Below are 27,425 nucleotides of genomic sequence, written 5' to 3'. Positions count from 1 at the left end.
GCCAGCATGACTGGACGATGGCGGACGGGGGCTGGGGGGGCGGGGGTTAGGGGGGGCCTGACGTGGCCTCCACAGTCGCCGCAGGGGGCCCCTGGAGGACAGCAGCTCCCAGCAGGGCCACACAGAGCCACCTGCCTTTCATCACCATCCTAAGAAATTACAAACCTCCCTTCACAAATGAGGGGACTACTTGGTCCAATAAAATAGGTAGTGTTCTTATTTTATTTGAGACTCTTTATATCTATTACTAATTTATTTGCTCGTATCTAATTTGCTAGAAATCTAATTTCATATTGCCTGATTTATTTTGGTCTAGTGCTTAAAAGTATCTACTGAGACAAATAAAATGATTGCAACCTTAAGTATTTTTAAAAGACTAAAAAGAAAATCACTTAAAAATTATCATTACTGCTAGTTTTCATATAAGAAATATCATATTTGATATGACTTACTACTTCCATTTTTATATTTTCAACATAAATCAGAATTAAATGTGAAGAGGTGGAATGAGCAGGGCTGTAATCAGAAGGTTGCAGAGCTGCACAGATCTGACACCAGAAATCTGGCTTCTTCTGAAACAATGAGCAGCAGCTGAGGGGTCGACCCAAGCCTGAGAGCACTTCCAGACTTCAGGTGGAGAAAGCGTATCTGAAGCGCACTGCACACAATCCCAGCTTGGACACGTTTCATCACGTGAGATTATAATGTCAAGAGGACGTTTGAAACGACAACATAAGTGCACTCCTGCGATTATTTTTCAATTCATTTCAATTAAATGACAAGAAAACGTCAATACTTTTTGAGTAAATTCCTCCAGGAAGGAAAACACAAAGAAGTGCCCACTTCAGACCTGAGGGTGGCTGTCACACACACGCTTGCTGATACGTGTCCAGGGTCTGTGTCGTGAGCAAGCGTCTTGAGGCAGTTCCTAGAGCGGTGGTTTACCAATCAACTGTTTCTACAGTGGATTCTCTGGATTTTGCTTGTGCTTATTTTTTACAAAAGGAAAGTCTGCGCTGGGAGACTGCATGGTGTGTCTCCTCCCTGTGCCAGGAAAGAGCTTCTTCGGCTTAACGTGGTAATGAATCAGGATTTTAAATGTTTCCAGTTTGGCGCAAACCAACACGTTGATAAAGCAAAACAAACAAAAAAAATTTGAAAAAAAAAATGTGGTTTGGATATTGTATCCATGTGGAATTGCTCTGGAAGTTTCCTGATGTCTCCTGAGCTGAGGATCAGGGTGCTCTGGTAAGCGCTCTCTGGTGGGCCAACCCCATTCCCAGGCAGCATCTGAGCAGTGCCAGGGATGCCTGATCTTCTGGATTTTGGAAGAGACTCTTATACATTATTCTCTTCTGTCTACTGCATGCAGAAGAAACTGTTTTTTTCTCTTCTCTGTTATTATCACCCCAAAACTCACCTCCATAAAACTGGGTGTCTCTGCCCACACAGTTAACCTGAAATACTTTCTCTGGAGAAAACATGAATTCTCTGTCATAAATCACCTGGAAGATTTCTGCTGTACCATGTTGCTAATATTTTGGAGACACAAGATATAACCAGCTGTAAACCCTCATCTGTGTCTCACAGGACTTCGAGTTCCGCACATGAGAATTCTCTGATGTACTTTTCATATGCATTGAAATTGGAAATGCAGTCCCCATGCTTTGCTTAGTCTGAAGGAAATCTATTTTTTCATTGTGGTTCTATCCAAGGTACCTGCCGGGCATTTAGCACCTATCCATCCTGGATTCCGTCCCAGTTTTCTCTCATATTTTCTTTGAACTCCAAACGTTCCACTTCCCTCCATGTTGTCAAGAACAGTCCGTTCAGAAATGATCACATCCGCACACATAAATGTACTAAAATGTACTAAAAATGTGCATTTTAGGCTTTGGCCTCAACATCATCTCCTACCAAAACTTTTGACCTGCATCCTAAATGAAGAGCGAGGTCTCTGGGTCTGGTGGCTTCTGCTGTGCCCTGCCAGTCCCAACAGAGAGACTCTGACGCGCTCCAGGATGGCTGGGGCCAGCAGAAGGGGAAGGAGGAAACCAGAACTCAGCCTGCCAGGCTGCGATGGAGTGGATGTGGGAAAGAAGCGTCACCCGCACACGGGCGGGCGGCCCGCCCGGAGACCGTCCCAGACTGCACAGCACTCACCAGCTTGTGATGGCAGTGAGACAGTGCGTCCAGGATCTCGTCCACGATTCGGTCCGACAGGAAGGAGGCCACTGTCAGCTTCACCTCACTGTGTGGAAATCAAAAGGGAGAACAGCATTTTACCTCGAGCTGGGTAGACCTGTCCCCCACCCCCGTGGTGATAAGGTCTGTCTTTGAAAAGGGACGGTATGAACGTGAACAGGGGAAGGAGCCCCCAAAATAGGCCTGAGGACGGCCATAAACACCCAGGTGTGACCGTCTTTACCCACTGCAACCTGCCTCTCTCCCTTCACAGCTGGAGACATAATGGTGGGAATGAACGACATCTGCATAAAGACGGGCTGGAGGGGAGCCACGTGGACCAGACACAGGTCACCCACTGATGTGAACAAAAGCAAACCCAGGCTGGAGCAAATCAGGAAAGCCTAGTCGGCTTGTTAAGGTTTGGTTAGGATTTTAAAAAACCTTCAAATGGTACCATATTACACTGCTTCGGCTTTGACTGACCAGCTTACAATGAAAAGGTACAAATGCACTGGGTCTTTATCTTTTAGGAACAGTGGTCACTAGAATTTTCAGTTTGGGTGCCTTTTTCCTGACCTCAGAAAGCTGCCCAAACAGAAGGGGTCTGGAGTTTTTGCCAACAGACTTGGCCACTAAGGTTTCTGTCCTACAGCTGGTATTTTAGTTAGCATTTAACAATGTGGTCTTCCTAAGAATTCAACTTCCATGTGTGTTTCCAGGCTTAACAGCCCTGCTTTAATGCACATCTGAACAGTTGTTATAAATACCCAATAATTCAAATGTGCCAGAGAGATGAGTACCCACAGTCCAATACTGTCTCTTAGGGTCAGCCTTCTTTTGAAGTCGGCAATCTGCCTGTCTTTAGAGCAGGTAAAGAAGTTGTCAAAATAAAGTCATTTATCGTGAAGCCGAGGTTGAACGGTGGGTATTTGCGTAACAGGGAAAGCTCTTTCTAACTCACAGTAGTAGTCAGGCTTGCGGTTTCTCTTCCAGGAAGATCTTGATGAGGGGAGGAGAACAGAAGCACTCAGGCTCAGATGCCGACAGGGAGAGCCGTCCGTGCAGAAGATGAAGGGACAGAGCCCTCACTAGCTTTTCGGTTTATCTGATGCTTTATTCCTCTGCACAGTGTCCCCTGGTAAGAATCCCCCAGGTGCCATATCGAAAACACGAAAATACTCAAAATACAAGTTCCTGAGTGCGCCAACCTCCTGGGGAGGCCGGGAATCTGATTTCAACAAGTATTTCCTCCGATTCTTTTTAGGCCTGCCCGGGAATTTTACTTCCTCATAAAACTCAGTTCCTGGGCTTTTCCTCTCTGTCTCCCACTCTCTGAAGGTGGGAAGGAGTGGTTTGTCTGTTTCAGATTGGAGCACCAGGAAGACAGACTCCAAAAAATGTGATCTTGTCACACCTCGGGTTGTCTGTCGTCCTGCGGCCAGTGCAGTCCTCCTGACTGCTCAGGGTGCAGAGTTCTGCGGGAGGGTGCTGCTCACCCCGTGTGCACAGGAACGTGCACCTGCAGGCGCAGGAGCACCCTGCTGTCAGCACTCCGCTCAGTGTGGGACCAGAAGCCAACTAAGGAGTCCACGGACGTGAAGTGCTCCCCAACGTGAAGACCTGCACCCTGTGTCAGCCTTCTGAATCTGCCATTTTCAGGAGAATGTGATACCCCAGCAAAGACCCCTGAGAGGGATGTGTTGGTGGGCGAACCCACTATGAGGAAAGAGCAGTGGCCAAAGTATCTTTGTTTTTCCTTTTCAAGGGAGACATTTGATATACTGTATTTTATATTCTAACTGTTTATATTTTAAATATGTAATACTTAAACAACTTTTCAATAAAAACATCTGAAACCACAGATATTAGAAATGCATAAGGGCTGGAGTTGGAGTTCTTAAACTTGCCAACCTAAACTCTCTGGAAATCTCTTTTCTTTTTGGCACCAGGGATTGAATCCAGGGACACATAGCCACTAAGCCACATCCCTAGCCCTTTTTATGTTTTCTTATTTTCAGGGTCTTGCTGAATTGTTTAGGGCTTCACTAAGTGGCGGAGGCTGGCCTGAACTTGTATCCTCCTGCCTCTGCCTCCCGAGCCACTGGGATCACAGGCGTGCGATACCAGGCCTGGCTTCTGGAAATCGCTTTACACCCTCTCAGGTCTTCCCAGCTGCTGACAATTCAGCTGAAAGGCTCTGGGAGCTTTAGTGTAAAATAAAAAACAAATGCAGCAGCTGCATCTTGGACCTGAGACTGTCAGGTTGCTGCAGGGGCTCCAAGTGCCCATGTTCTCAGCCCGCCTTCAGGACCTCGATGGTGGGTCTGGCCGGACTTGTTCTGCTCTTCGTGAAGATCATCACTTTGTCTATTTCAGATTGGAGCACCTTTATGTGTCAGCACCAACCCAACTCTCTAGACAGGTGCTGTTATCTTTGCTACATCAAAATAGTCCCATCAATATTCAGAAATGGTTAAAATGGAAAATTTTAAATGCTCCAGAGCTTGGCTATTAGCCCTCTGATTCTCCAACAGAGAAACACAATGGGACCTGGCTGTGCTATCTTGGAGTGCTAGCGTCTTCCATGGCTCTCTGCAGAAGCTCGGGAAGGTTTGTCAACAATCACAGCAGAATGCTTTTATGATGGTATATTCTTGAAACTTTTTCAAACAGACATATGAATACTTCAAAGACGTCATTAGCACATTAGCACAGACCCACCAAAATAATCCGGAAAGAAAATGTGACATGGTCAGAGTGGGCCTCTGACTATAGGCTGTGCACTTTCTCTTGATGGGTGATAGAAAGCCAGCTCTTTGATCTTTAAGCTAGCAATTTAGAAAGGTAAAAGATGACTCTCAGAAACCAGCAGTTACAAACGTGTACCATCCCCCTTCAATATAAAATCCTCAAAGAGAGCCAATAACACCATGCTCTTGAGTCATGCAGGCAGACATGTGGCCTTCATGTTGGAAATGCATGAACCCTGTGCATCTATGCACAGCTACGTTTGCAGACAGTCTGCCCACCAGACAAGCCTGGGCATAGCGCCTGGGGAGGATTCCGCCCACAACACCTCACACTGCCTCGACGGCCGGACCCTGCAGGTCCTGCTCACGAACGCAGCCAGCCTACCTGATTTTGTTCAGGATGTCGATCCCAGACTGCTCCAGCAGCACATTTTTAACAAAGGTGCGAGGGATGGAGATCTTCTCAGTGCTGGCGTGAATCAGGTCTTGCCGAATGTGGGCTCTCTTCATCACGTTGGGGCAGAGGTTCTCAGCAGCATCGACCATGGACTCTAGCAGGGCCTGCAGGGGACACGAGGGTGATGGCACTGCTCCTATGACACTGTACCCAGAGGACAGGGCCCAGGGCGAACTGACTGCCGAGATCACAGATCTCAGGAAGTCACTGTAAGTCAGACACTTGGCAGGACCATAAAAGCGTCACTGTGGCTTCTGAAGGACTCTGGTGTGGCAGCTGAGCGTCACGCAGGGCCACAAATGGGAAGATGCAAACATGGGGTCTGGACAGCAACCTGCCCAGCACTCTGCCCTCCCTGGCCCTGGAGTAGAAACTTACAGACGGGAAATCCAGACCTAGAAACCATATCAGCTTGCCAACAAGATTTCCCAAATCACAGAAACCCCAAATTAGGGCAGAACCTTCAAGAGTTCTATCAAAACAGCAGTAACAAAAAACAAAGCCATCAAAACTACTGCCAGTTTCACTCTTTTAAAGAAAAGCTTTAGTGTTAGGTAGAACAATAATTACAATAACAACTAAACAACACAAATAGCAACAGACAAAAACGTTTAGTGTTTACAAATAGCACCAGAAGCAATGGTCACAACACATTCACCCAGCACTACAGTCTAGAAGTGTTTCTGCACATTTCATCCTTCCAACGTGGATGACGTGGAGCCGGGCAGGGCAGCTAGGCGTGTGACTGGGACTTTACAGCTGAAGAATGTGAGCTGAGGGACGCTAGATGGTGTGCGGACACCCTCTGGATAGGACGGTGGTGTTGAGGGTGAGGCCTAACCGTGACACCCAGCTCGTGGTGCGGGGCAGGCTTAGTCATCTCTCAGTTCTATCTTCCTTGCCCGTAAAATGGCAGTAAAAGAAAAGTTGTCACTTCGTAGGGTGATTGAGGATGAAATGCTGTCACCTATGTAAACTGCCAGGTAGAGCATCCAGCACACCGTGAAGGCTCACCTGTCACAGACGTGGTATGCATCTGATTTCCAAGACCCTCACTGGTAAGAACTAGTTTAAGGCCAGGCTGGGATCCCATTTCTGTTCCAGGGTGAACAAGGACCCACACAGCACAGTTATTGGAAGACGAGGACCCTGTCTACCTGCCCCCATATTCACCCGCAAAGCGTCCACCCACTAACAGATCTCTCCTAACCCTGCAGGAGGAAGAGCAGAGTAGCAGGCGGCTGTTTACCAGCCTTGTGAACCCGGGGGAGGAGAGGAAGAGTTGATTCCAAAAACACCCCTGTTCTGACAGTGCTCTGCCCTGTTGTGACTCTGGTTGAACCATTCCTAGATCAGTACACTACCCCATGAGAGCCCCCAGCCACTCTGCTGCCAGAGCACCGTGCGTCAGTGTAGGACCAACTCTCTTTCTCTATGGCATGCATAAGCACATCTGGTCCACACAGCCCAGCACACCTGGGAAGAAGGACCCAGGTGTCAGCACGTCTCACGCCCGTGTGCTCCTTAGCACCCCAGGGACTTTCTGAACAGACCCCCATGTGGCAGGGCCGACCCCCAGGGAATGAGCTCCCCCGGGAAGGAGAGGAGGAGGCCTGCCTTCCAGGGCAGCCCTGCCCAGAAACGGCTGTGGACGGTGGACTCACACCTAGCAAGGGGTCTGCAGGGTCCTGCATCTCGTCTGCAGACTGTCTACTGCCCCCATCTCGTTCTGCTTCACAGATCCATGGAGGTGCCCTGGGCCCTCTAAGAAGGAACCTCAGCCTGCCCTGGGCATTTAGTTCCACAGCCTTTTGCAGTTAGTTCCCACCTGCACCCACCACCCACCGACAGGATAAAGCACTTCTCACCTCCGGTCCTTCTATCCATGATTCCTTCCATCCACATACCGACCCTTGAGTGAAGGCAGACTTGGGCATCGTGTTTTATACATGGGGAAACTGGTTCAGAGGAGGCAAGTGACTTTCTCAAGGCCCCTCAACAGTACTGGAAGTTCAGATGGAAGTCTGCCTTTCTCTCTCCTGCTTGGGTTCCCTTATGCTTCCTCAATCAAAAGACTCAGGTCTGTGTCAGTCCTGGAAATTCTCAGCCACAGACTTCAAATGTTGCCTAAGCTCTTCCCTGTTTTCCTTCTTCTGGAAATCTAAATCAGACTTCCGTGGACTCCCTGGCTCCATCCACGCTCCTTCACTTTTCCCTCGTCTTCCTCTTCTGTCAGTCTGCACTTGGCTACCTTCCACCTTGCAAAGAACACGGCCTGAATTTGAAAGGTGATGATCAGGTTTCATTTTGTAAGTTTCTCCCTCATGACAGTTAAAAGGATCTGTGTTTCTTAATTATGAAAATCACCAGTGGTACTCAGGAAATATCTGTGGAATGAATTGGATTCATATCTTAGGATGCAGTACCACCGGTTCACTCTTGCAACAAGAAAACAAATTACAAATACAACCTCCACTCTCACCTGTTCTGAAAGCCTTCTTCCTCTTCCTTTGGAAAATATAAAGTGTAGAAAAAAGAAAAACTCATAGACTTTCCTTGGCCAAACTGAGTTATTATTTGACAAATGCTACTTAAATCCTTCAAGTCTCATATCCTGAGTAAATTTGAGATTTTTCAGTGAATTAGTTCCCCATTAGAGCCCTGAATAGAATCAAGAATTTCCCAAGCCAAAACAAATACCCTAAAACTTAAGTGCAGAAGAGAAAAATCAAAGCTTCCTTATGTTAAAACACTCAAATCCCATTTATTTATCTATTATTGCTCCAGGAAAAAATGCTAGGATCAAAAGACAGAGAACGGGAGTAGAGTGTCATTCAAAGCACCCAAGGCAGGCCAGTCCAGAGCGCATCGCCTCTCTCAAAGGAGGGATTTCTGCAAACAGGATGCCGCCTCTGGCTCCTCCAGCAGCCTGCAGAAGAAGCGGCTGATCTAGCCATTTCTCGTGCTTTCTGAAATAATGCTTTTGAAAGATGGCTCAAAGAACGATTTGAGCATGTTCTCATCCAATATTCAAAATGCCCATCACTGGTTACGACAGCCAACGATCAAACACGGAAGCCAGAAGTGATTCCTCTCCCAGCCTCAGGACACCCAGACGATCCTGCACGGGGCAACTTGTCAGCATCTGCTCAGCACGCCCACTGGGCAGGGGCGAATTAGGGACTCTGATCCAGCCCTGCGGCCTTACTCTCCTGGCTGCTCTTTCCCCATTCTCCATAATACAAAATTTAAAAAGTAGTCCATCTGCTTTGGCTTTTAATAGTAGAAAATGCTAATTTTAGAAAAATTGGAAAATACGAAAAAGAAAAGACTTTTTAACCATGAAAATTGATACTAGCCGTGACATGAGTCATGACCACTGTATTGATAAGACAGTGAGTACCAATTATATTGAAAATTCATCTCTCTTGGGCTGGGGACATAGCTCAGTTGGTAGAGAGCTTGCCTCGCATGCACCAGGCCCTGGGTTCCATCCCCAGCATGGTGGGGGGCGGGGACTGAAAATACATCTTTCTTACAAAATTTTAAGAAAACCAATGCATTGCAAAATCATTACAAATAGAAAAATAGGCAGCTTCTAAATTTATTTTTTATTCTAGTTTGCTACATATGACCGCAGAACGCATTAGAAAACGAGCAGTTTGTAAGAGAGCGATAAAGGGCTGCACATTAGTCAGGTGAAGGAGAAGGAAAGAGACGGGAGGCAGAGCCACAGGCGAGGGACCCTCAGCGTGCACCCAGTTAGGAGGACTCCAGGAAGCTCTCACTGAGGCTTCGCCACGGTCATGACAGAGGTTCCCAAAGGGGAGGGCACTTAACGCAGGACTGGGAATGATGCCAACAGGGAGCGGGCAAAGACAGGCCTCCAGGACTGGGGCCCGGGCCTGGGAGGCACCCAGAGAAGCTGTTCTGGTTCTTGAAAATAACTGGGGTGATGGGGACAAAAAGCAAATCCGGACACAGGGAATGCCTAAGAACAGGGAAGCACTGGTGGCCCTGGGTGTGCCCCATCCTCAGGTCTTATCAGTTCAAGTGCCTTTTATTTCAGATATTTGCATTCCAGCTCCTCCCAGGAAAAACTATCCGGTGGACATCCAGCACTCTGCAGGAGGAAGGAAAGGGACGCGGGCGGATGAGCACTCGGGTGCAACAGCTGGCCGTCTGCAGCTGTCTGATGGACAGGTCCTGCCATAGCTTCCCTGCCAATTTAACCGCCAGTCGGTGCCCACTAGGGAAGAAAGTTTGCAAATACTTTAGAAAGGCAAGGGTGTGAATGGGCAATGGACAATAGAAGAAAAACAAATAATAAAATTTCATGATGCATCCCAGTGGTTAAAGAAATTCAAAAGAAACAATGTGACTTTTCGGAATGCACTACAACAATAAGAATGACAGGCTCTACTCAGTATCGCTGAGCGTGCAACATGAGCAACCGTACTACTGGACAGCCCTTGCAAATGCATGAAAGTAGAAATCATCGATACCATTGGGACCAGCAATGGGTCATCACAGGAATTTGCCCTAACAGAATCAGAAATTAGAAAGTAAACTGTGGTGTTACATGTATATAATGAAATGCCATATAGTCATGGAAAACAATGATGATCTATCACCATCAGAACTGCATTCACAAGACTGTACCACGTGATTGGTACCTACAGCAGTAGCATAAATATAAAATCACGTATGCAGGCACAGATATCTGGAAATTCACTAAATTATTAACAGTGATGTCATCTTGGAAATTTCTGGTAATTTTTACTTTTTTAAAAACATTTGCAGTATTATGTAAATATTTCCCCCCCCCCAAAAGTTTCACTTTTTACAGTCAGAAATAACCAAAAAGCTGATTTTGTTTTAAACATGTAGGGAAGCCTCCATCATGGAGGATACATGGGCTCTTAGGTAACAATCGGCCTTTTCTACCTCTCTGTCTCTGCTCAGCATGAGTTAAAAATAACCACAGTTAATAAAACAAAAACAACGCACAAGAGTACTACAGTTACAGAAGACGGGGACTTAAACACCTGAAAATCCACAACAATTTCTTCTTCATTAAGTTAATTTTCAGAGAGAGTAATTAGCGATTGCAAAGTTATCACTGAGTTGCACATCAAATCTCTACGAGGTACAACAACTGGGTTCTCAGAAGGAAACAGACCAAATGATTTCAGAAACTGAGGCAAGGTTTGTAAAGGCATCCTTAAAAGTCAGGCCGGGAATAATAAAACACCTGATGAATGTGAATTTTCTTCTGGAGTAGCTGTTCTTTTGAAATTTCTTAAAGAACAAGGTGAGTCTTAGGTTACTCAAAAGTACTAAAATTTCAAAGCTTTTTTTCATCTGTACTTTTGGTAAGTAAACCTACTGCAGATCTGGGCTGCTCTGGGAGCCTGAAACTCCTTCTAGATCTCTCCCTGGGCTTTGAGCCAGGTCAGGATGGCCGTCTACCTACTTGTCCTACCCCAGACACCAGCACCAAGGTGCTGTACGTACACTTCCTGTCGGTTTCCCACTCCTAACCAACTGCAGTAACTGAAGACGTCCCTCCCAAGCCAACCGCGTTGCACCCTCAAAGGAGAGATCGATCATTCCCTTATCAGTGACAACCTGTCATATTGAGAGATTTACCAGCAAAATAGAAACTGAATTTCACTAGAATCCATTCTGCAAGAAGTTACTCCAAAACACAAATCAAGATGGGAAAGATCCGAGTCACCCCTTCCTGCATGTGCCCCTGCAGGCGAGGGCACCCACCCGGGCACCCACCCACCCACATCTGTGAAACCCAGGGGGAAGGCTGTCACACACAGTGAAGGCGTAACAAATCACACTTCCAAACAGCAAACCACACACCTTGAGCTGTTCGTCCACAACTCTTGTGACTTCCCCAGCCATCGACTCCAGGGTCTCATGAATGGGGCTGGACATCAGGCCAGCGGCTCCTGCCCAGGAGGTACCACCAACGTGGTATAAATTTGGTAACAACTGGAAGGAAAATAGAAAGTAACTTTCCAGAGTCGAACAAAAATATTTCAAAAGGCACAAAGTCACTGAAGAGTTAATGATAGGGTGGAAAGGTATCATCAGGGATGATCTAGTCTCAGTCAAAGGCTTTGAGTGCAGATTAATAAACGTGGCCCCGAGTCTTCATCTGCACGTATTTTCACTCAGTGAATCACAGCGACCCTAGGAAACACTAGAGGGGGGTCAGCCGATCCCCGCTGGCCACTCTGCCATACAGCAGCTTGCGGCCAGGGAACCGTCCACCCCTCCTGTGCCCTCATGTCCTTGTCTGGGGTGGGAGCACTGAGCTATTTTTACTCACATTTCTGTTCCCAAAAGTATGACAGAAGCGTGAGTCAAAATCGCACCAGGAGATTCTCCAGCCCTCTGCAGACACCCAAAGGATGTCCTAAAATCCATCCCAATCCCGATACCGTCTGCCTGGAGCAGGTCAGATCCCACAGGGACGGGCTCTCTCTCTAGGACCAGCCCAGGTCAGGTGCCAGCTGGTGACATCTAGTACACAGCACAGGTGGGCGTGAGGGCCTGCTGGGGCCTGGCATGCCAGTGCCCTGCGCCCAGTGGTCCACCAAGAAGCCGTCCGCACCTCACTGTTCAGAGCCGTGGGGGCCCTACACTGAGGGACGCTTGATTAGGGCCTGCGCTGGTGACCACCCTCCAGCCCCATCAGCACCTAGGAAGCCTGGGGACGGGGCTGAAAGGTCTGAGGCTCTAATCTCAGGCAGCTCCTCCAGAGGCCACCGAGAGAGGTCTCATTAGGATAAACTCTGGTGTGGCCACAGGGACTTGCCACCAGTCGTGGGGAAATGTCCCCATCACCTCTGTCACCTGGGAAATTCCAGGTGTTCTCGGAGCTCTGTGCCAGGAACCAGGGACAAGAGTAATATGCAGTTGTCACTGTGTCACCAGAGTCTCTGATCTCTCCTCCAGGCTCCTCACCCAGGGCCCCTGACGTTTACGGGATCCAACTCCCAAGCCTCAGGACCCCTAGGCAGTGCTAGCTACTGTGTCACACTCTGGAGACCAGATTCTCATCTGAGAAAAGCTTCCCTTTAGAGGAGACAGAGGGTGTTTCACGTTGGAAGGACGATAATTTTAGATGACCTATTTCTCATTTAAACTACGATCGCCTGTCAGTCATTCAAGGTCCAGTTATGCCCTTTGTAAATCACACTGGGCCTGGTTTTTTGGAGGAGGAGGATGCTGGGAATTGAACGGGGGCTACTCTGCCAACCCCTCCACCTCCAGGTCTAGGTTGCCCAGACGGCCTTGACCGCGAGTCTTCCTGCCTCAGCCCCTGTCACTGGGATCGCAGGCAGGCACCGCCCGGCCCTCTGCTTTTTATTCTGCATTTTGGTTACTGGGGGTCGGTGCGAGCCCAGAAAGGAGGGACTGACTCAGTTCACCTAGTGCTTGGTCGTAACTCGGCGCTGATAGAAGAGTGGAGTTTTAGTTGTGAAAACTCTTTTTTTGCCCCAGACTCTCAAAGTCTGAAGTCGACTCACCGTCTTCGAGTTCTTGGCATCACGCATGAGCCGCTCTGCCGCCTTCAGGTCCTCCTGGATGGCGTCCCCCCCGCAGTTCCGGAGGGAGTTGAGGTGGTCTTGCACTTTCACACAGATTCTGTCGATCATCTGCTCCAAACAGAAAAGAGTCAGCCGGAGGATGTTCAGAGAGCAAGAAACGGGCTGAAGGGGCAGGATTCAGAAAAAGGAGTGCGCAGGCTGAACCCTCCCCCTAGCTGACACCTGGGAGAGCTCGGCTTGTAGCCGAGTGTTAGCTGAGTTTAAGTTTCATGCAGGAAACCTTCCGCGGCACTGACCCCAGGTACTGGTCCCTTTTGTGCCTTACAAAATGCAGCACTTAAACCACGGGGCATTGCGAAATCTCGTGGGCACTCGGTGACACTTTTCTAGACAGTGACTCTCCTCCTGATCTTTCTAGCATGCAGGTGGCAGTAGGAACTAAGGAATGAGCCGCGCAGTTACAGACACTTCGGAGGTGACCACGAGGTGACACCAATAGCCGGCTGGTCCCCACATCACAGAAACCAGAACACCTTCTGGAAATTACACTTTTTACACTGATTCAGTTACTTGGAGTACTTTTTCTATATAAATGAAGAGCCACCGGTGGCAACACGAAGTGAGTTGAGTTTTACTACATTGACACAGGTGATGACAAAGTCAGGAACGTCTAGTTTCTGCTCTAGTAAGATCCCCCTCTTGGGTCAACTGCCCTTGAATCATTTTTGTTGCTCCATGATTTAAATATAAAACCCAAAGCGGGCAGCTGACCATTACGGTAGACGAAACACACCTTGGGAGGTGGAGATGTGCTCTTCTCTCTGCACCCACACAGAGAAGCGTGGAGAACGTGCTACCCCGTGACTAGGGTCCGTCCAGTGAACACTCATGTCGGGGCTGAATGCTCCCAGCCTTGGTGTGCAGGTGGGCCGGGCAGGCATTTAGGTCGGGGGCAGAGTCCTCCTGAATACACAAATGCCCTTCTCCAGAGGGCGCCTTCACCCCTCTCCCAGGACTGGCTATGGGGCGGGTGGGCTGCTGTAGAGCAGGCTGCCCTGCTCCTCCCTCTCCTCACCATGAGCCCACCGCCCTTCCCCTCTCCACTGTGAGTTGAAGCAGCACAAGACTCTTGTCCTGATACAGTGCTCTTGGACTCTCCAGCCTCCAGAACCACAAGCCAAAATAAACCTCTATTCTTCATACGTCACCCAATCTCAGGTATTCTGTCATAGCATCAGGAAATGGACTCTGACGGAAACCAATGAAGACTGAAGAACAAAGTGTGGCTTAAAAATCTTCTCCAATATTTCTTTATTGGAGTTAAAGGTTGCCTATTTCGTCTCCTTAAAAAAAAAAAAAATTGTGTAAACTCTACAGGGATCTTACATGTCAAGGGTCCTGTCCCATCTGGTAAGTCATTTGGCAGGAGACAAGTTAATAATTCTTTTTCAATTAAATTCACCTCTGTATTTATTTTTAATTATCTGATATCATAACTATGGGAAGTTGAAGTCTGTCCTCCTCCTCTCACCAACTCGACCACAGCAGAAGCTTTACCAGCCTGCTCAGAAGTGGTAAGTTCTGAGTTCAGAGGCCGGGTCTGCCTGTAGCAGGGCCGCCATCCCTCAACTTCCCGCTTTATAAAATCAGGCTCGTGTTGTTTACCCAACTTCCTTTCTCATGCATTAAAAGACCTGCTAAATAAAGACTCTCTAAGCACCTGCTCCGTTGGCAGAGGGTCTGGGGATCACCAACAGGTCCCACAGGGGCAAGCACACGGAGGCTGCCTGGGGACGCCCTTCACCTCACACTCTCTCCAGCTAAAACAAGGAAGCTGAGGGCAGGAGCCACATCTTAACTTCCAGGCCCACAGAATGTGATGCAGGGAGCTAACGACACGCTTGAAAAGACTACTTAGTTGATAGAAACCCTAACTCCTCAAACTGTCACGTAGATCTGTGCTTCCTGAAGCAAAATGGCCATTGATAATTCCTATCTTACTAAAACTGGACCCTGATTCCAAGAGACAGACGAACCACACAGTGAGAGAGGACCGACAACCGCGGGGGCCCCAGAGGTCTCAGGTGAAGACGTGTGATCGTGGCACGCAGCTTTCGTGGTCAGGAAACACCAAGGAGACCCGTGAAGTGCGCACCATGGAGCCTCACCACGGAGAGGATCCAAATCAACTGGGCAAGAACGGCCTCGAGGGAGCGTTTCAAAACCAGTCCAAGGGGAACACCAAAATCACTTTTTTAATTCAAATGAGACTCAATTTCACATCCCTAAGACGATTCCGGCCTGAGCGTCAGGGCCACCATCACCCATGGATCCCACGCCAGAGCCCGCGGCAAGCTGTTCAGAGGACGCGGAAGGACAGCCGAGCGCAGACTGGAGGTTCTGAACAGGAAACAGGAGCTGGCTCTCAGTTTATGACTCTTGTCCCTAAAGTACAGGGACATGAGGAACGAAGGAGGCCGCGGGCTGAGGGCTGCACCTCCTGATCGTCCCCCAGGAGACCCGCGGTCGAGCGCAGACTCTGTCCTGACCTCCTGACGTCACCAGGAATCCCTCGCACCCAAGTTTTCTAAAGTAACACAAAATAGTTGTCGACCACGGTCGTCTGAGAAGCTCATTTCCTTCCTAGAAAACATACACCGTCACTCTGAGACGGCTCTTCCCTGCCCTGAGCCCTGTCTGTCTCCATGTCCTTCCTACGGGCCAACCCGCTCCCTGGAGAAGACGCGGACAGCACACGGTCCCCCGAGCCAGCCTCGCACAGGCGGACCCAGCCCCTCCTTCCCCCGTCTTTCCCTCAGGCTTCACGCTCCGGGTGCCTCTGCAGGGAGGAGGCCAGCACTCCTGGACCAGGTCATCCCCGAGCACCTGTGAGGCAGCTGCTGTCCTTGTCCCTGCTCTGCAGAGGAAGAAGCCCAGGCCACGGAGGTTGGTGAACGACAGGGAGCAGCACAGCCCGGATCCACTCTGGGCCACCGGGTTTGGGAGTCCAAGTTCCTGATTAACACGGCACTGTCCCCTTCGCCAGAGATGCAGGAGGAGAGGGCCCTGGGCACAGGCTCAGTGCAACGGAGAGGGCACCTCAGTGGACAGGCGGAGGGCTCCAGGGGGTTCCAGGGTGTGGGCAGCAGGAGCCGACCTCAGCAGCACCAGTCTGCACCAGAAGGAGCCCGTGGACAATGAGGGTGAGAAGACCAAAGAGCAGAGCTTGGCAAAGCAGGTGGTGCCGGCCCGGGTTTGTGAGGCTCAAGGCACAGCCAGCCCCATTCACGGCTGCTCCATGCTGCACAGTGGGGTGAGGAGCTGCCCGGGAACCGTCTAGCTGAACCCGGAATATCTACCCGGCTCCCTGCAGAAACCATTCCTGACTCCCGATCAAGAGGGTTTATGAGGCGAAAAGAAGGGACAGGAGCCGAGGGGCACAGGGACCCTCACGGAGCTTTCCTAATCAAAGCCGACAGACAAAACCAAACACACAGTAGGTGGGGGACTTCCGAGCCCCACGCACTGGCTGTGGGGTGGCAGGGGCACCGCTCACAGATGTGCTTTCTGAACTCAAATTTGTGAAAACATCATATCATTCCCCCTAAGTCACTGGAATGATTAAAGTCTGAAAATCAGTAATCATAACACCCTCAGGAGCCTCTGAAGTGAAGGGTGGCCGTGTACCTGCTTCCTAATGACTCAGGTGACTCAGAACGGTGGCAGCCGTGCAGAACTGCAGGCCCCCAGGCTCCCCCGTGTACGGTTCCCTTTGATGGGAAGATGAGACTTACTTTTAAGAATGAGCATTAAAGATTGCAGCAGGGGATCTTTTGGGATGAGCAAAATCCCCTCTGAAGCAGAGGAAAGCCGGAGAGATGCCGAGTGAGAAAGAAGCCTGCACTTCAGTAGTTCATAATGGAACACCAGGCAAGTCCCAGGCAAGAGTTCAGCACCCCCATGGCTTCTACAGAACCCTCAAACCAGGAAATAACAGGAAGCCACGCACTACTGAGCTAACATCAGCCCCTTGCAGGGAAAAAAAAAGGCACTGGTACAGTCAAAACACGTTTTTCAAAAGTTGTGCTCCTTCACTACCCTTCATAACTATTTTCTTCTCGATACATATTGCTTTGCTTTTTCTAAGTTGAAAATACATGTTTCTAATAAGAGTCAGATAACGAGGAGACGTCCTGCAGAAGACCCCCGACCAGATCACACTGCCTGACAGCTGACCCCAGGTGACCACTACTAACACTGAGGCCAACCTCCTCACAGTCTCCGGACACAACACACACTCACCAGTCACGCCACCTAAGAGGGATAGCGGTGTTTAGTACAGACAGCTCTCATTCTCTCAAGAAAAAAATCTGAATGACACCTGCCAAGGGAAAGAGAACGCGATCTATAGGAAAAAGCCCCAAATGATGAGAAATTCCCCCAGCAGTTAGCTCCGCTCTATCTGCACAGACGCATCCTTGGACTCTTCCAGTGGCTTTCACTTTGGGATTGAAGAGTACACTTATCTTTATGTTTGATTTGTGAATTATGGAAAGTAGCAGTTGATACCATGAAACGAAACCTTAAAAATTCAGCATCCTTCCGCTGGCCCTCAGCTTGCTGTCTTCAGGGCTGACCTTGCATTACTTTTACAGAATCAAGATTTCAACACTGATGTTCTGTGATGTAATATCAATATCCAATTTGATATTGAAAGCCTCAGTCCTCCAAAACTCAGTCACAAAATTGGAATTTAGGCCCCATAGAAGGACCTAGACTCCTACTTCTCCTCAACCTACAAGTCGACGGTCTCAAAGGCAGAGCCTTCTAAGACTTCCAGTTGCCTTGACTTCTGCAATTCTACTCTTTCTTGTTTGTACCTCAGACGGTGTACTTCTTTTTCTTTGTTATGCTCATGTACGTTTTTTTGTATGGGGCATGTGGGGAAAAAATACTGAGTCCATGACTGGAAACATCTTTGCTGTGTCTTCACACCTGTGTGACACGACGGCTGGATACAGAATCCTTGGTCCAGATCAGATTTCCCACTGAAAACAGGGAAAATAGGACCTCGCTCACTTCTGCCAATCGGATGGATGCAAAAAATCGGTTCTACTGTTCTCTTAAGGAAACCTGGGATGGGGACGCAGCTCAGTAGCAGAGAGCTGGTCTACCATGCAGGGGGCCCTGACTCGACCCAGCGCTGCAGGAAACGCCTCTGCGGAACTCAAGGGGCTCTCCTTTCTCCTGGTGGTTCTGGACCTCACTGTCCACTCGCCTCGGACAGCAGCTAGATGTGGACCTTTGGTCCACTCACTGTGGTCAGTTTCAGTGGGCCATCTCAACTCCAAGACCCGTGTGACATGGTGTCCTTCTGTTTGGCCCGGGAACATCCGTCCCTATCAGGACGTCTTGGTCATTCTGACTCTGGCATCCCAACTTTTCCTTCATATTTTTTAGGTCTTTTTACTACATGTCATAAAATTTCTCTCCAGTTTTTCTTCCAGAAGAACAGCTTAGTTCATATCCAATGAGCTCATTAGTTCCGTATTAGTTACATTTAAATTGCTCAGCGTTATTTACAATTTTCTGATCCCTCCTTCCACAGTAGCCTATTAATATACAGACATAGCATTTGCTCAAGTCCCAAGAACTCACTAATTACAATTTTATTTTAAGTCCTCTGAATTATCTGAGCCTCGGTACCTCCATTTATCTTGTTCTTTGACATACTCTTTGCTTTCTTCAAATATCTTGGGACCCCTGATTTTGCTAATTTGGGGAGGAAAACAGTCTATACTTTTAAGAATTACTGTTACAATCTGCTGAGAGCCATAGCTGAGTCGGAATGACGCATGGCATTTTTGCCAGAACAGAGTGGTTGAGAGGTGACGCCAGCCATTGAGATGATGATGGTTATGTTAAGCTGTGTGTTCAATTGCATATTAGACCCCTGCTGTCCAGCTCGGCCTGCTACTTTGGAGTTCTCCAGGGGATTCCCGGAGAGTTCCCATGGGTTGGGGAAGTGGCGGAGGAGGGATTTCCGGTTGGTGTGTGGTGTGTGGCGTTCAGGGAGTGTGGAGAATAAAGGAGTTCCTGTTTTGGACCTACAAGGCTGTGTGGCGGCTGGGTTATTTTGTGCCCAGCCAGACTGCGGCAACAATTCTCTGCTCCCTCCCTCACGTGGGTAGAAAGAAGAGTAGTGAAGCAGCAGAGACTGGCACCTCCGTTTCTCCCCTGCACTCGAGTGTTAAGTGGTGTTCAACAAACTCTTAAGGATGCACAAGGACCTGGGCAGAGAGCAGGGAGAGCAGACCGCATGTCTCCAAGACGCAAATCTGAGGACTCTTGGACTCTGCTGTCTATCAGAAGTTCCTCATCTTTGTACATAAACCTAAAACACACCTTGCTGGTGACCCCGCAGGCTCAAAATCAGTGACCACCCTGGGCATCAGCATAGGCTGCTTCCGCCCTCCGTCTCCCCGAGCTCCTCTCTCACGTCTTTCCTACATGGCTGCCACTCTCAGAAACCAGTTCTGCAGCCCCACTAGGAATGAGTCCCATGAGCGAGTCCTCCGCTCCTGGGAGGCCCAGCGAGGGGGGGAAGGACGAAGCCAGGTGTCTTACCTGCTGGGTGGTGCTGGTGACGATGCCCTGCTGGAGGCGGTAGGCCTGCTCTTGAAGGTACTTTCTGGTCTCGTGGTTCCGCAGCAGATAGTTTTCTATCTGGAAATTAAACAGATGCATCTCTCAAGACACTCAGTTCCCCAACTGAAAATCTCAGCACTGTTGTGCACGTGCTGCCAGACCTGGACCCCACACGCGAATAGGACGGGGGAGCTGCTGGTCCCTGACATTTATTATTGCTGTTTTCATTAGAAAATTGACTTTCAGGTATATGGAGTGATTTCTGTGTGACTCAGTAGCTGATGAATAGAAGCTAGTGTTTAGTTGCTGGAAGGGTCAGAGATCCTGTCTAGTGACTTCTCATCAGTGGCCAGCAAGAGGTGCCATTCCCTCTAGTGAGTGTTACTTCCACACAGATCAGAAGTGAGGTGAACACCCCCCTTCACAGAGCACGCAGGTGGGACTCTCCGAACCTCAGCCTGATTCTAGTTGTCGAAAACTTTTTGTTTTAAGGAGGGAAAAGACTAGCTACAGAAATTAAAGAGTGCAGGCTGGTGCAATCAAAAGACATACAACAACCCCATCAACCCGTCAGAGTTTCATATTTTCTGAAAACAGTAGAGCAAATAAGAAAATGGATTTCCACAAAAAGAAAAATCCTGAAGTTGCTTGGCAATCTTGTGCTTTTGCCCAATCTCCTATGAAAAACCAAAATGTGGAAGGAATAAACAGATTCAGAGAGAGGATCCAGGAAGGGCCACATGCCCTGGACACACTGAACCAGAAGGCAGGTTAACTCTTCACAGTGGTGGACACTGTGAAGGGGTTTTAAAAAGACCGACTTGATGTGGGTCAATTATGCCAACTACATTTTTTTCACTTGTTGTTTTGTTTGTTTTTATACTGCTACTTAACACTTGGCTTTTAATTTGCCACTGCAACTCCCTGGTGAAGAACTGCTATTACTGTGAAGCCCTCAGTATTATTACATTTTCATTTTAATTTTCCATATGCTAAATGACTACTACTTAATAGCAATTAGGAACAATTAAAATACAGAGTGTAATTACTATCATTCGTGGAAACTACAATGAGGAGTAAAACGTACCTTTCTACTAAGTATACAAGAAATTATAAAAATGAGGAGATCCCTGAAATGAAACATCATTAAAATGACACATTAATGCCCTGACATTCTATGACATTAGCTTTCTCTTACTGCCTCCCAAGGTGACACCACTACCACTGTAAAGGGCTTTGCTAGGAGGACGCTGAAATGTGACGGGCACACGGGGCACCCAGCTGCGGGGCCTGGCTTTGTTCCTGTCCTTTCACATATGGCCTCACATTTGGCTGGCCTGGGTCTGAGGGCCACCGGGTTGTTCAGGAGGCTCGTCTCACCAGGTCGGGTGTCCAGGGCTGGCCCTGGGCCTCTAGACCTTTCCCAGGTCCACCCATCACGGTTCACAGACCAAGCCGGGAAGGAATGCTGAAGGAAAACAGCCGTCGATGCTCGTCTCTCAAAACAAGCTTACGGGGACGATGAACGGCCGCTTTCCAATATCCTTAAGGTCAGTCATGTGCCCACCACTGAAGCTATGGGCATCTTGGCAGAACAGAATGAATGTTCCTTCCATGCACCATTCCAACTCCTGGGTCAGGAAATGGGACCTGGGCCCTATCAGGGTAGAGCACTTGGCTAGCCTGGCATCCCCGGCCCTGGGTTCCATCCCAAGAAGGGGGAGAGGGGGAGAGGGGGAGGGAGAGGGAGGGAGGGAGGGAGGGAGGGCCTGGCTAGGGGCCAACGGAAAGGAAGGGGCCAAAGGAGCCTCTGTCGTGTTCTCTGGACCCTTGGGAGCAACGTGGCTGGAGATCACCTGGGAAGAGTCAGACACCTGCAGGCTACTGCTGCAGACAGCACCGGCACAAGGAGCGAGGAACTGCAGTTGAGTAAAGGAACCCTGCATTTAAAGAAAAAGAACTCGGAAGGGGGAGTGCTGACCACAGTTCTGCTGTCGTTGGTTTTTAGTGGATTAAAACCAACAAACACATTTTTCCACAGGGCAAAGATCTAACTTTTAAAATGAAAACTTGCACATGTAACAGAGGAGTTAGGTGTTACAAGAAAAGCCAACAGGAACTGTAAAACCATCCATTTGTCAACAAGAAGCACAGATTCTACACTTCACACCTGGGCCTGCTCCTGGTCCCCAGTCCCCGGTCCCTATGTTTTGCTCACTTCTGGGCTGTGACGGCTCTTCACAGAACTGGGTGAGCCTGGGCCACATTTACAACATCCTACTCACGGCACATGTCCTCGTCCCCTCTTCTCCCTCTTTGTGCTGCCTTCTGTTTCAACTGAGCCTCTTACAGAATTGCACGTCTCTTCTCCCCTCTTATCATACCAAGTACACAGCTGAGCATTCCTGATCCCAAAGTAAAAATTCCCAAAGGCCCCCAAATCCGATTTTTGTGAGCACTGACCTGCTGTCATTGGTGGGAATTTTTACACCTGACTCTGGGTGGTGGGCTGCAGCCAAGATGCAGCTGGGCTGGGGCTGGGGCTCAGTGGCAGAGCCCTTGCCCAGCACGTGTGAGGCCCCGGGTTCAATCCTCAGCACCACGTAAAAATAGATAAATAAAATCATCGGAAAAAATCTTAAAAATATATACACACACACACACACACACACAAATTTATATTTTAAAAATGCGGCTGTGCTGAGTATATCATGTGGAATCATCTTTTGGCGAGATGCTTGAGGTGCACGTGAAACAAGGGAATTTTGTGTTTGAACTTGGGTGCATCCTTAAGATGTTTCATTCTGTGTATGCCGATATTCCAAAAATTTTTGTAAAGTCCAACTTCTGCAATATCTCTGGTCTCAAGCATTTCAGATAAGGCACACTCGACCCATGCTTTATAAAGTCTGTTCAGTGTGTGAAACAGGCCTTTGTGACCCGTCCGAGGCGGCTGCCCAACACGCTGCACCAGTTCCTGAGCAGTGCAGTGCCCGGAACAGGGCGGCCACCCTCCCTCCCGCCCTCACGACACTGCTGCCAGCCACCTGACTTCTCCACCCACTGTGACCATGGGTACGGTTACTGAAGAAGAGTCACTGTTGGATCTCGGTGAAATAGGAAAACACGAGCTATGTACCTTCGCTGGCCCCGTCTGGAGCTCCTCCCTTCTTTGCCTGGCGCACATCCTTTCCCGTCTCTCCGAAGAGCCTCTTTCAACACTCGCTGGGAGGCGGATGCAGTGGCGACCCATCCTGGGTGGACGTTTGTGTGCGAATGTCCACTTCTTCTTCACTCTTGAAGGACGATTTCACTGGGTGCAGACTCTTAGCTGCTGTTTTTCTATCACCACTTTATAAATACTTTCCGCTCTGCTTTCTTACACAGTTTCCAGCAAAACGTGGGACGGAGCCTTCTCCCGTCTCTCAGCACATGGGGTGCCTTTCCCTCTGGCTTCTCTGGATCCTCTTCACCTTTGGGGACTGGATGGAGAGGCCTGTGTAGACTGTTCTGGGCATTTGTCCCGGTGTCCCTTTCTTTCTGGATTGATAGTTCAGCGCCTGTCACTAATTGGGGGACGACCTCAGCCATGTTTGTTGCATCTCTTTCCCTTTCTTCTCCGTGAACTCTGTGGTGTACCCGATACGTCTCCCGCTGCTGCTCCACAGTTCTGGGTGGTCTCGGTGTGTCGCCTCCCACGTCCCCTTTCTCTCTGCATCTCACTTGGAGGGTTTCCATCGATGCCTCTTTCCTCACCTGTGTGCAGGACACTGTTGGGATCATTCATGACTTCATTTTCTGTTAACTTTCAGTTCCAGAATTTCCTTTTGGTTCTTTTCTGGGAGGGTGTCTCCCTGCAGAGGCACCAACGTGCACATTTCCTGTTGCTGCGGTGCCAGGGGCTTGGCCCTGTAGGATCCTTGCTTCTGTCTCCCCAGTTGTTTGGGGGTTCCCTAGAAAGGCCTCTCGTCGAGCCTGTCTTGCCGCTGCTCAGTTGGAACCCACAGTCACACTGGGTGTGTGGAGGCACAGTCAGGGAGGAGAGGCACTTGATAACCTTGTGATTAAGTTAGGGGTGTTCTTGGTCACCCCGAGTCCCCGGGCTACGACTTCCACAATTGCTTGTTTCTATTCTAGTCCTGGGAGTGCACCCAGGGCACTTTACCACCCACCTACTTCTCCAGACTGGTTGCCAGGCTGCCTTTGAACACGCGGCCCTCCTGCCTCAGCCTCCCAGACACGGCATCGCAGGGAAACGTGAGGGGAATTTTCCACGGTGTTTGCTATGACAACCGGGAGGGCCTTCTGGAAAGAAAGTTCTCGCCAGGTTAGAGCCTCCCAGAGACGGGGACCCGGGAAGTCAGATTCAGCCTCCAGCAACCCTCCCCACAGCTCAGGGGTCTTCACAAGGGACCGACTCTCCTGGCTCCGGCTCCTGGTACGAGGACCTCGGCTACTGTTCACTGGGAGTCCCAGTACGCACTGTCTGTCCAGGTTTCAGGGCTGACTTCTGTTTCTCTCAGGATTTCTTCTGTGGCGGGTGTGCGAATGCTGACGCCACACTCACCGACAAGCCAAAGCCAGAATCCTGGTTCTCAGAGCGCAGGCTTTGCTCTGAGCCTGCTGGTGTCCCGCGCAAAGTCAGACGCCTGACAGTCGCACACTCTTTTCCTATCTGCTACTTTGCCTGGTTCTCGTGGTTACCTTGGTCAAGTTAATAAGTTTCCCTACCCTTCAGTTTGGGGGCACAATACAACCCATCTCATCTGCTGTTTCAAAGACCACATGTATTCATGTTTGAGAAGCACTTAAAACACTGCCAGGCACCATGTGTAAACGTACGTGTTAAGGATCTGATAAATATGATTATTGCATTGTTTTATTTTTCCTGTTTATATAGATGAAGAATATTAAAATTCAGGAAAAAAAAAAAAAAAAACAAGTGAATCATTGAAGGTCATAAAGCCAGGAAGAGTTTGCTTCAAAGTCAGATCTTCTGAATCCAGATCTTGGCTGAGATCTTTCACTGGAGCTCTCCGCCCCTGTACTCCTGCCACCTATGCCTCTTTATTCAACAAATACCTATAAAGTGTCCAAGAGCACGTGCCAAGCACTGTACTAGCTGCTGAGAATTTGTTAAAAATAATAAAAAGACCTAGGCTCTGCCTTAGGGAGCTCACAGTCTATTAGCAGGGAAAAGAGTAAAAAAAAAAAGTAAGTGGACTCAGTTGACATACAGCAACATCACAAAGCCAATGGCACAGATAAGCGTGAGAAATCTGAGCAGATGGCCTACGTGGGGAACTAAGGTGCTCTGAGAATCAATCCTGGGTGGCCTGACGCTTGATCTCAGTCTCTGCAGACCCGCATGGCAGTGTGGGAAGAATGAGCCCACACACAGCACAGCCCTGACTCGGCGACTCGGCCATCACCGAGATCCTGTCTCAGTGTCTGAGGTTCAGGGACTCGCATTTCTAGGGAGTTTGCTGAGGTAGAAGAAAAAGGAGAGTGAGAGTTGGTAGGAGATGAAGTTCAGGTGGAAAGAGGACAGGTCCTGGAGAGAGTGCCCGGCACCTGAAGGAGAATGAGCCCCAGTGGTCCAGACAGCCACTGGGGAGGGAGGGGTCAAGGTTCTGGTCTGCTTGGATCAACCATGGAGTATGATGCTGATCCTTCTTGGAAACGCGATAACAGGGGGCGAGAGTGGTGATGACACCAGTGACAGAGGGCAGGCCGGAAGGAGGCATCTGCATTAGGAATGGGGCAGGGGAGCGAATTGCAGAGGCTCAGGATGCAAACTGGCGACTGTGGCTGACAGGCCGAGGAAAACAGGGCAGGACGTGGAGCTGGGAAGTCCGAAGAGGAAGAGAACAGAGCAGGAGGAAAGACTTCAAAGATACCTCCCCAAACGTCACCAGAGTAAACAGGGAACCGCCTTCTTGGGCGGGAGATATTTCAGCACATCTAAAATGGAAAGCAAGGAAGCCATAGAAAGCAAAATTGAGGACACAGAAGGCAGAAACGGAGGCCGTCGGAGACCTTGCAGGCCCCCAGGGAGAGGCTGCCGTCGACCCAGGAGTGGAGGCTGGGACGGCAGGATCTGGACGTGGCTGTAGACTGTGAAGTGCGTACACTGACATACTGTACACATGGCAGTGAACGCTCAATAGTTTCCCAATTTCTTGATACAGCAGGGAGGCAAGGTCCTCTGCTGAGGACAAGGGGAGGGAGGGGTGTGAGTTAACATCCTGTTCCCTGCCAAAGGATGATGGGGAAGTTATCTGCGCCCAGGATCTGGCATGTTGATATCGCAAGAATGCTACTTGATTCCACTAAAATTTCATGGTAAGTCTTAGCTGTGTCTGATTCCTCCCAGTCGTGCCTCATGCCTGGCGGGATCGTAAGAATACACACAGAGTTTCAGAACCTCGGTAAAGTAACAGAGTTCTGCTCCTGAGTTCAGAATCACAGTCACGCAGCTCAAGTGAGTTTACTGGAGCTAAGCTACTGAGCCTTCAGTACCTTTTGCAGAGCCTCTTCTGTCTTCTCAGGGCTGGTTTTAAGGGCTTGAGAGGCATCATACATGGGAATTGGCATGAATCTCAGCGTGTAGTTCCTAGAGAAAGAGAAAACAATGGGCACGTTTTAAGATGACTTCCTGACACCTTAGACTCTTATCTTAAATGACAGTCTTGGAAAAGTCTATCGCTGGAATATCGCAGCTCGGCTTCTTTAGCACCCACGCAGCACCTGTGCCACCTCCTGAATTCACTCTGCCTTACAAGACTGGCCCAATGTTGAGGAAAGTGCTTTTGTTGTTTTATTTTCATTTCTGAATTACATCAAGGAAATTGTGTAAGTGGAAAATTTATGTAAAATGAAAAATTTATGTAAAATAATGTAAACTGAAAATTTTCACATTGGGACTGGAAACGTGCACTGAGAGCAGGCCTAGGGGAAATGCCCAGCTGGACCTGCTGCTGGGTTTTAGTGACCACGGATCTGAAGGAACCTGGGTCACCACAGTGAGTGGTAACACCAGTCCTGAACAGGTCCAGGGGAAAGATAAAACCTGCCCTTGCAAAGCAAGACCCTTTAGAATGCACAACTGCAGGTTTCAGGTCATGTAATAAAAAGTCTCCTAGCAACATCTGACCACTGGCCATTTCACCTTCATCGTTTGGACCTTGGCTTTTTTGTTTCTTCAGTGGATTCTGTATAATGGGCAAAGGAGAAGACTCATAGAGATCAACTGTGAACCACAGAGGAGGGAGAGACGAGGCCACGCCACGATCTCGCGGGTTCTCAGGACTGGTGGTGGCTTCAGCCCGTCAGGCGTCTCTGCCCTCATCATGAGGTGAGAAAACTCACTCCAGGAGAAAGTCGGTGTCTTCCTGGCCCCGTGGCTGGACCCTGGACCCAGACCTGATCCCAACCCCTGTTGCTCACGTCACCCCACAGTTTGTACTGACACTGCTGGTTCTTTAGTATGTTCTTTTTTTAGAAAAGAAGAATCTTAGTTGAACTTACTTTTCCATAGCAACAGCTATGTCCTGAAAGCCTTGGGCGGTGATGTTGTTCTTGTCCCAGATCACAGTCCTGTTGAAAACCAAACCACGTGAGTGATGAGACAGAAACCGCTCACCAGCGGCACCAAGCAGCACACAGAGACTGCTGTGAGCAGGGACTGACGGACGGCCACCTCCATCTGTGCTTCAAGCAAGACGGGATGAATATCTCCAACGTCACATCAGAGTCTTGTGTGTTTTGTTTTTTTGGGTTTTTTTTGGTGCTGGATGGGACCAGTCC

The 27,425-nt window shown here is 49.1% G+C and overlaps 1 protein-coding gene across 3 annotated transcripts in view; it reads right to left on the bottom strand.

The window, feature by feature from the left end:
* Carmil1 (capping protein regulator and myosin 1 linker 1) overlaps positions 1–27,425 on the bottom strand; it is a 151,873-nt gene that overhangs the window by 43,840 nt on the left and 80,608 nt on the right. For all 3 annotated transcript variants that reach the window (XM_048799884.1, XM_048799882.1, XM_048799883.1), the window contains 7 exons: positions 27,147–27,215; positions 26,139–26,232; positions 19,596–19,694; positions 12,948–13,076; positions 11,272–11,403; positions 5,323–5,498; positions 2,164–2,251 (listed from right to left, as the gene is read on the bottom strand). In XM_048799884.1, coding sequence (XP_048655841.1) covers positions 2,164–2,251; positions 5,323–5,498; positions 11,272–11,403; positions 12,948–13,076; positions 19,596–19,694; positions 26,139–26,232; positions 27,147–27,215 — 787 coding nt within the window. The remainder of the gene's footprint in view (positions 1–2,163; positions 2,252–5,322; positions 5,499–11,271; positions 11,404–12,947; positions 13,077–19,595; positions 19,695–26,138; positions 26,233–27,146; positions 27,216–27,425) is intronic.

This window comes from Marmota marmota, unplaced genomic scaffold (genome assembly GCF_001458135.2).
Source record: "Marmota marmota marmota unplaced genomic scaffold, marMar, whole genome shotgun sequence".
Taxonomy (NCBI): domain Eukaryota; kingdom Metazoa; phylum Chordata; class Mammalia; order Rodentia; family Sciuridae; genus Marmota; species Marmota marmota.
Note: the sequence above shows the minus strand (reverse complement) of the source record. Positions and strands in the feature narration are given on the sequence as shown.